Source organism: Salvelinus namaycush, chromosome 21 (genome assembly GCF_016432855.1).
Source record: "Salvelinus namaycush isolate Seneca chromosome 21, SaNama_1.0, whole genome shotgun sequence".
Lineage (NCBI taxonomy): Eukaryota > Metazoa > Chordata > Actinopteri > Salmoniformes > Salmonidae > Salvelinus > Salvelinus namaycush.
The window spans coordinates 14,381,602-14,391,734 of NC_052327.1; the positions used below are offsets into that span (position 1 = coordinate 14,381,602).

Below are 10,133 nucleotides of genomic sequence, written 5' to 3' on the forward strand. Positions count from 1 at the left end.
TATCTTTTAGGCAACACTGTCTATAATATTTTGAGTTCTCACAGCACATCAGACAGAAACAAGGTTCTCATGGGTATTGCTTGTGGTTGTGGTAACCCAGCTTCCTGTAGCGGTCTGTCAGAGCTCAGATCAAAACTGCCAGCGTGTCCTCTCGAGGACGCACTGGGTCCCAGCAGCTCTTGCTGTTTAATGTCTCAGAGCTAGAGTCATCTCAGTCTTCAGCCTCTGAAATTCTTAACTCTCCTTTTCTTTTTTACTTTCCACTTGTAATTATTTTCTCATCTTTCTTCTAGGCTCCTGCAACATGGCTTCATGTGCCACCTCCATTATGGACGTTTTAAGGGCGAGAGTCATCAAATGCTCTGAGAAGGGGTGGTTGGCAAAATAATCACCATAATGGAACCCTGTGACACAAGTTCCTTCAACCATCTTATCGATCCATGATCTAGGAGGGGTAATAATGATCTAGGAGGGGTAATAATGGTCTCTTCTGTTCTAGGAACATAGTATTTATAGTATTGTTAAGTGCATGTTTTCTACTTTCTACTAGCTCGTTTAGGGTTTCTGTCCCTCCTGTTATTGTTATCATCCCTATCATCCTCAGGGTCGTTATTATTTGTTTAATAAGCCACACTGGCCTGTTGGTGTCATGGAGCGTACACTTGGACTGGACCCCTGGCCTGACCATAGGTCTAGGGGCCACCATCCCGTACCTGGGTGGCTATCTCATTTCCGATATATGTGGTCCCACATGGTCCGTCCACCCCCAAACCTTGATAATATGCATTCATTCAAATTTTCCATTGATAGTCACCTTGGGAATAGGCCACTATCATTATGTGTTTAACCCTGAGGGCTCATTACAGTACCTTTCCAAGTACCATTTCAGTTCTATTGTGGCTTGTGCAGATTCCTCTGTGGTGGCTCCGAATATCCCGGCACCGAGGATATGCCTGCCTTATGACAGGTCTCCAGGACCCTTACCAACGTTTCCCCTTACCGCCGTTTCCTGGATTTCTCCTAGGAAATCTTGTGAGATTTTTTTTCTCTGGTACCACTGCATGTTCCACATACTTCCTAACCTCTCCTGAGGGGGTGCTTTTGGTCAGATTACTTCCATTAATTATTAAAAAAAATGTATATCCTTTGCTGGTCCCTTTACTGCAATCTGGGCTTGTCTTTCGGCCTCCAGTCGAGGTCCTCCCAATAGCAAATTTCCTGTGCTAAACCTCCTGCATGATTCGGCCGGGATGTAATTTAGGAGCAGACATGTCTCCTTTCGCTTCCCCTTCTCTTTTGCGGTTTCCCCCTTCAAGATCCCAGTTCACTGTGGCTTTGGCCCCTCACGGCTCTGTCACTCCTGCTCATTTCCATTTGCCCCCTTGGTTGAGGTGTTTGTTCTATATCTCTGGGCGGGTCCACTTTCTTCCCTTCCTATTTTGTTTAGGGTGGATGCCGAAGGATGTCCATGAGACCGAGATTTTTGGTAAGAGGGAGGTTGTGGTAGAGGGCCAACCCTGCTGGCTCTGAACCAATCCACCCAGGTTCCATCTGTTCCTCTTTATCCCATTTTTGTGCAGCTGTAACCAGCGTATGCACCATTCTGGTTCTGAGGGCACCAAGGGAGTCGACATTGACACCGCAATACTGCTAGGTGCTATTTAAGAGTGGCTGGCCTAGTGCTCCAGTTGTCTTGAGAGATGTTTGCACTCAACACCTTTAGTTTGCACTCCCTATTTGATTTCTCCTAAAACATTATTTTGTCTGATCTTCCCTGTTTTCGTTTTGCACCACTTTTTGGTTTGCTTCTTTAAGTTTGGTGTGGGTTTTTATTTTGCCTGCCGCTTTCTGGGCAAATTTAGTTGGCGCTCATGGTGGGTGTCATTTCAGTTTCCAGGTTCCAGTTATCTTTACTAAGATTAAGAGGTTTCTTTCCACAACAAATGACTTTAAGTTGCTTTATCTAGTACCAGGTACAGTTGAAGTCAGAAGTTTAAATACACTTAGGTTGGAGTCATTAAAACTCATTTTTTCAACCACTCCACAAATTTCTTGTTAACAAACTATAGTTTTGGCAAGTCGGTTAGGACATCTACTTTGTGCATGACACAAGTAATTCTTCCAACAGACAGATTATTTCACTTAGAATTCACTGTATCACAATTCCAGTGGGTCAGAGGTTTACATACACTAAGTTGACTGTGCCTTTAAACTGCTTGGAAAATTCCAGAAAATGATGGCTTTAGAAGCTTCTGATAGGCTAATTGACATCATTTGAGTAAATTGGAGGTGTACCTGTGGATGTATTTCAAGGCCTACCTTCAAACTCAGTGCCTCTTTGTTTGACATCATGGGAAAACCAAAATAAATCAGCCAAGACCTCAGAAAAAATTATTGTAGACCTCCACAAGTCTGGTTCATCCTTGGAATCAATTTCCAAATGCCTGAAGGTACCACGTTTATCTATAACAAAACAATAGTATGCAAGTATAAACACCATGGGACCACACAGCCGTCATAACGCTTAGGAAGGAAACGCGTTCTGTCTCCTAGAGATGATTGTACTTTGGTGCGAAAAGTGCAAATCGATCCCAGACCAACAGCAAAGGACCTTGTGAAGATGCTGAAGGAAACAGGTACAAAAGTATCTATATCCACAGTAAAATGAGTCCTATATCAACATAACCTGAAAGGCGGCTCAGCAAGGAAGAAGCCAGACTAAAAAAAGCCAGACTACGGTTTGCAACTGCACATGGGGACAAAGATCGTGTTTTTGGATGAATTTCCACTTCCACTAAATAGTTAATAAAAACCAGTAACACTTCCTTTTTTTGTTCCTCAGCTTCGCAACTGATGGATTTAATAGATCATTTTTAATAGCAATTACACTCTACAGTTGCTTTAGTAATTAAGCTCTGTGCTTACCTTGCCTCAAAGTCTTCACACTTATAATACAGCAATCAGCTCCTGCTCTGTCAGTCCTAGAATCTTCCCTTTCCCTATCTTTTACATTGGCATGTATACATTTTTCCCAAGCCGAGGCCTCTCTTGACTACAGCCACACATCACATCCTCCCTCTCACACGTGATGTTTAAGCAAAGTTTAAACCGAGTGGCGCAGCGGTCTAAGACACTGCATATCAGTGCTTGAGGCGTTTCAAATCCAGGCTGTATCACAACCGGCTGTGATTGGGAGTTCCACAGGGTGGCACACAATTGGCCTAGGTTTGGCCGGTGTAGACCGTCATTGTAGATAAGAATGTGTTCTTAACTGACTTGCCTAGCTAAAGAAAGGTTAAATAAAAAATATGTATAAAAATAAGTTACATAACACTTTGACTCCTTTTACACGTGGTGTCTACGCAGGTAGGTTAACACATTGTTTCCTTCATACATGAGAACAATCTGTGGTGTCATCCGTTTCAAAGGCCCACATGCCATCCGGCAGCTATAACCCAGGGCTTGAGTTTAACGGGGGTGTTGCTATATTAGATGAACCTCCGTTCTCCAGCAGAGGAGCATCTGCATACAGTCTACCCACACCAGTCACTTCCTCCCTGCCTTTAACTGGGTCAAGCTGTTCTCTAGCTGCTTATGGTTGGGTCTTCTTCCTTCCTGTCCTCCTTCCGCTTCTTCTTATTCTTCCTGGTTTCAGTGTTGCCAGAGTCCTCTCGGGAGATTGGAGGTGTCATGTCATATTGACCAGGCTGATTCACGACATCATCCAGACCTGTCATTTAAAAGAGAGCTCCGTGTTCAGATTTCTTTAGGGGGACAAAGAGCATAGCTGTGAAGCACTGTTGCTTCCATTGAGTGCTATTCACACAAAGGTGAGACAACAAACTATATTTTATGCAGCTTTGTGGATTGATTGCCCCTTTAATGTCTATACAACACCACCAGGCTAACTCAAAACATGAATTATCTGCCATATCAAACACTTTGTTATCCAGTTATACAATTCACGGAAATAAGAACTTATTATGATGCAATCTTTCTTACTCTTGATTGCCTGATACATCCTTATAAAAAGACAAGTCGGCAGCTTATTGCCATTTGACAGAAGAACAGGGTGAGTACACATCATTCTGATAGACACATGAACACAATGCAGTTCAATTTACTTATAAAACAAATGAAACAGAAAACTATTTTCTTTCTCAGGTAAGGTGAGCGGTTAGAGACTCGAAAATAACACCAGCGTACAACTTTATCAGAAGAAAATAGGTTTAGTTTTGCTATAATTTACCTTTGGAAGTAATTGGGCTTTGGAGTGAGGATGATCGCCTACTTGGCTCTGTGTAAATACTGTAAGTATTTGATTGATTATATCCTTTTTCTTCTAAACATCATTATGTTCTCATAGCCTATGATGACAGCTTGATTCATAGATTAGTCATAGTTTATTATGGTCTTCAATGTGCACTCAACTTAGCCTACACATTCAAAATGTATAGCTGAGCATGCTGTCAAATGCCACATAAGAGACTGATTTATCTTAGATTGATTAATGCAAGCAATGTGAACCAGTAACTTCATTCAATGTGAACCAGTAACTTCACCATTCAATGTGAACCAGTAACTTCACCATTCAATTTGAACCAGTAACTTTGTTGGTATTTCCACATTGTTGAGAAGTAAAGAAAGGGATGTTGTTACATTCTGCAAAAATGACTAATATGCACAAATTATTTTGATTTCTATTATTGTGCTGTTCATTGTTGCCATTTACATTCTTGCAATTACTGATAATTGATCTCTTATTTGTTATTCATTTGATTTCCATGATCTATTTCTGGCCTCCCCTAGTCTCTCTAGCCATAGTTGTGGTCATAGTTTCCAGTGTGAATGGAAAGGACCCTCTATCTGATTGCCTACAAGACTCAGACTACAACGAGCTACTTAGAATAGTGGACAAGGGTCTCCCCCACACCAACACATCTCATCATATTGCCATCATTGGGGCTGGCATGGCTGGCCTGACAGCAGCAAAGTTTTTGGAGGAGGCAGGACACAAGGTAGTCACCCAGATTCACTGAACAGTATCTAAACACAATGTGAATGTCACACTTCTGTGTCAGTATAACACCTATTACAAATAGTGCATGTGCAGTACATGATCACTTTAATGACTTTTATTGGACCACCAGGTAACCATAATAGAGTCAAGCAATCGTATTGGAGGACGGGTAGAGACGTACAGACCTAAGGGAGAGCACTGGTACGCAGAACTTGGTGCCATGAGGATCCCTAACTTCCATACGTGAGTAAGGCCTGTTATCCTTGACTTATCATTGCAGGGTTAGGGTCAATTGAATTTGAATTCAAATGGTTTCATGAAGTGAATTGAAATCGTGTTTTCCATGGGGATTTTCTGAATCACATTTCTTGCTCTTGAACCCAACACCATATGATAGATATGAGTCAGAGTGTTGCAATGTTGGTCATGGGGTAGTTCTAGTAGTAGACGTGAGAGATTCAGAGTTATGTAGACGTGAGAGATTCAGAGTTGTAAAAACAGGAAATAAAGCAGTTCAGAATGATCTTGAATGAAGTCAGACATTCAGTTCTATAAGCCACAATACAAAGGTATCACAATATCTCTTACTGTTTATTATTGCAAAAAAGTTAAGTATCTTATCAAAAATGATTTGCATGGGGAATGACATCATGTGCTCACTTTTCCCATCAACATTTCAATGTTAACCATAAGATATCTCACTCCATAGAATTCTGTTGAAGATTGCAAACAATGCAGGCCTTAGTCTGAACCCATTCATTGAGGATGACATTAATACCTACTATTTGGTGAATGGGTTGCTGCACAAAAACTATCAGGTGAAAGGGGACCCAGACGTCCTCAACTATCCCTTGAATGAAGATGAGAGAGGGAAGTCAGCTGATCAGCTCTTCGACTTGTCTCTGCAGAAGGTTGGTGCAGATGCAGTGGAATCAAATAGGGTTTTAGGGTCCAATACAGTAAACTATTTTCGATTCTCCTGAACAGTTGCGGTGACATCTTATCACAAAATGTACATGACAAATACATGAGCTATACATGATTTGTTGCAGATAAGAGATTATGTGAAGAACAATGGCTGCCGTGCCATGCTGGACAAATATGACATGTTCTCTGTAAAGGTAAAGAAAGAAACATCTTACTTGTAGTCCTACTGTACATGGTTGGCTTCTTTGAGATAATCCATTTTGAGTGATGACACCAGACAAGATACAGCAGCTGCTTTGAGTAAATGAGAATGTGATGGGTTGATATTGATTGTAACATTATTACAACATTATGTATACATTTTGCATATACAGTTGAAGTCGGAAGTTTACATACACCTTAGCTAAATACATTTAAACTCAGTTTTTCAATTTCCATGTCTTAGGTCAGGATCACCACTGTATTTTAAGAATGTGAAATGTCTACTATGAATAATAGTAGAGAGAATGATTTATTTCAGCTTTTATTTCTTTCATCACATTCCCAGTTGGTCAGAAGTTTACATACACTCAATTAGTATTTGGTAGCATTGCCTTTAAATTGTTTAACTTGGGTCAAACATTTCGGGTAGCCTTCCACAAGCGTTGGCCCATTCCTCCTGACAGAGCTGGTGTAACTGAGTCAGGTTTGTAGGCCTCCTTGCTCGCACATGCTTCTTCAGTTCTGCTCACAAATCTTCTATCGGATTGAGGTCAGGGCTTTGTGATGGCCACTCCAATACCTTGACTTTGTTGTCCTTAAGCCATTTTGCCACAACTTTGGAAGTATGCTTGGGGTCATTGTCCATTTGGAAGACCCATTTGCGACCAAGTTGTAACTTCCTGACTGATGTCTTGAGATGTTGCTTCAATATATCCACATACTTTTCCTTCCTCCATTGATGCCATCTATTTTGTGAAGTGCACCAGTCCCTCCTGGAGCAAAGCACCTCCACTACATGATGCTGCCACCCCCGTGCTTCACGGTTGGGATGGTGTTCTTCGCCTTGCAAGCTTCCCCCTTTCTTCTCCAAACATAACAATGGCCATTATGGCCAAACAGTTCTATTTTTGTTTCATCAGACCAGAGGATATTTCTCCAAAATTACGATCTTTGTCCCCATGTGCAGTTACAAATCGTAGTCTGGCTTTTTTATGGCGGTTTTGGAGCAGTGGCTTCTTCCTTGCTGAGCGGCCTTTCAGGTTATGTCGATATAGGACTCGTTTTACTGTGGATATAGATACTTTTGTACCTGTTTACTCCAGAATCTTCACAAGGTCCTTTGCTGTTGTTCTGGGATTGATTTGCACTTTTCGCACCAAAGTACGTTCATCTCTATGAGACAGAATGCGTCTCCTTCCTGAGCGGTATGACGGCTGCGTGGTCCCATGGTGTTTATACTTGCGTACTATTGTTTGTACAGATGAACGTGGTACCTTCAGGCGTTTGGAAATTGCTCCCAAGGATGAACCAGACTTGTGGAGGTCTACAATCTTTTTTCTGAGGTCTTGGCTGATTTCTTTTGATTTTCCCATGATGTCAAGCAAAGAGGCACTGAGTTTGAAGGTAGGCCTTGAAGTACATCCTCAGGTACACCTCCAATTGACTCAAATTATGTCAATTAGGCCTATCAGAAGAACATTTTCTGGAATTTTCCAAGCTGTTTAAAGGCACAGTCAACTTAGTGTATGTAAACTTCTGACTCCATGGGATTGTGATACAGTGAATTATAAGTCAAATAATCTGTCTGTAAACAATTGTTGGAAACATTACTTGTCATGCACAAGGTAGATGTCCTAACCGACTTGCCAAAACTATAGTTTGTTATCAAGAAATTTGTGGAGTGGTTGAAAAACGAGTTTTAATGACTCCAACCTAAGTGTATGTAAACTTCCGACTTCAACTGTATGCCTTTGAACGTAGACCCTTTCATCCAGCCATTCTACATATACAGTACAGCTAATGTTAAGTCTAAATGGTTTGTTTCTGACAGGAGTATCTTGTGAAGGAGGCCAATCTGAGTCGTGGTGCTTTGCGGATGATTGGGGATATTCTGAATGAGAACAGTTTATTCTACACTGCACTCACAGAGGCACTGTATGATCAGTCTGATATCAATGATGAGACTTTGTAAGAATGACCCTTCTGTATATACACCACAATCATCTGATTATAGAGAGCCCTACTTGGTAGAGTTCAATTATTTCTGCAGAGGGTCGGTGTGGGTCTATGCTTTCGTTCCAACCACAGTCGCAAACCTGATGCAGCTACGCCTTGAATGAAGACTGTAAATCATTTAACACACGCGTATAGAGATGTTACTTTTTGGTTGGAACAAAAGCCTGGACCCACAACTGCTCTTTCAGATAAAACTAGGCACCACTGCCTCACCACTTTGGTTACAACACATTTACACATGTGCGGTATAGCCTGAATGCCCAAGCTTTACAGCAGTGTGAATATTTTTTTTTTTTTCCAGCTACTTTGAGGTGACAGGCGGGTTTGACAAACTACCCAATGCCATTTGCGAGGACTTGAAGGGCACCATCCACCTAAATTCCAAGGTGAAACGTATCAGTCAGACCAGCAATAAAGTGACCGTGTCCTACCAAGACCACCATCTCTGGAACAAACCATCCTCCCTCACCCACCTGACAGTAGACTACACCTTGGTGACAGCCACCGCCAAGGCTACTCTCTTTATCGACTTTCAGCCCCCGCTCTCAGCAGATAAGATGGAGGCGCTGCGTTCGCTGCACTATGATAGCTCCACCAAGGTAAGAGTTGCAGTGTAATATAGTGTAGTTTAAGTTTTCTCAATTCTAGGTCTGGAGGGGGGCCTTGGTGATTGCACATTTTTGTTCTTGCCAGCACTAACACCCCTGATGCACCTAATCAAACGCTCAATGATTAGTTGAACCAGGGGTTACTGAGCTAGCATTAACATTTGCAGTCCTCTGGGTCCCCAATACAGGAATTGGTGTATTACGCACGGTGCATTCTGATAGTTTGATCCTGTTATTTGAAACTGTTCGAATGAGAAAGGCTATTAATAAAGTTGATATCATTATGAAGGTGGTCCTGATATTCAGTGAGAGGTTCTGGGAGAAGGAGGGCATCAATGGAGGGAGGAGCATCACGGATATGCACTCTCGTTTCATCTACTACCCCAGCCACAGATTCCCTAACACGGACATCGGGGCCCTCTTGGCTTCCTATACTTTCTCGGATGATTCCACCCTCTTTCAGGGGGTGAATGACGAGGAGCTGCAGGGTCTGGTGCTGGAGGACCTTGTCAAGATCCACGGGGAGGGCATACGGCCACTCTGCATTGGAGGGCTGGTGAAGAAGTGGGCGCTGGATCCCTATAGTCTTGGGGCGTTTGCCCTCTTCACCCCGTACCAACATATAGACTACGCCTCAGAACTGTTCAGGAACGACAATAGGATCCACTTTGCTGGGGAGCACACAGCCCTGCCTCATGCCTGGATAGAGACGGCCATGAAGTCTGCTCTAAGGGCAGCTAGAAATATCAATAACCTCAGAGAGTAGAGAACGGGTGCAGTACAGTATATACTCTAATCCACCGGTGGAAGCGTATGTCTGTATACTCTGGAGAAGAGAGAACACGTACAGTTGAAGTCAGAAGTTTACATACACCTTAGCCAAATACATTTAAACTCAGTTTTTCACAATTCCTGACATTTAATCTGAGTAAAAATTCCCTGTCTTAGGTCAGTTAGGATCACCACTTTATTTTAAGAATGTGAAATGTCAGAATAATAGTGTAGAGTGATTTATTTCAGCTTTTATTTCTTTCATCACATTCCCAGTGGGTCAGAAGTTTACAAACACTCAATTAGTATTTGGTAGCATTGCCTTTAAATTGTTTAACTTGGGTCAAACGTTTCGAGTAGCCTTCCACAAGCTTCCCACAATAAGTTGGGTGAATTTTGGCCCATTCCTCCTGACAGAGCTGGTGTAACTGAGTCAGGTTTTTAGGCCTCCTTGCTCGCACACGCTTTTTCAGTCAAATTTTCTATAGGCTTGAGGTCAGGGCTTTGTGATGGCCACTCCAATACCTTGACTTGTTGTCCTTAAGCCATTTTGCCACAACTTTGGAAGTATGCTTGGGGTCATTGTCCAT

General features: G+C 42.2%; 1 protein-coding gene across 1 annotated transcript; it reads left to right on the top strand.

Moving 5' to 3' along the window:
• The first annotated feature begins 3,256 nt into the window (after nt 1–3,256).
• LOC120066129 (L-amino-acid oxidase-like) lies at nt 3,257–9,705 on the top strand. Its single transcript, XM_039017268.1, has 8 exons — nt 3,257–4,310; nt 4,810–5,018; nt 5,151–5,263; nt 5,730–5,931; nt 6,073–6,141; nt 7,980–8,116; nt 8,466–8,763; nt 9,062–9,705. The coding sequence occupies exons 1-8, from the start codon at nt 4,280–4,282 to the stop codon at nt 9,536–9,538; spliced, it is 1,536 nt and encodes a 511-aa protein (XP_038873196.1). The 5' UTR covers nt 3,257–4,279; the 3' UTR covers nt 9,539–9,705.
• Nucleotides 9,706–10,133: the final 428 nt, after the last annotated feature.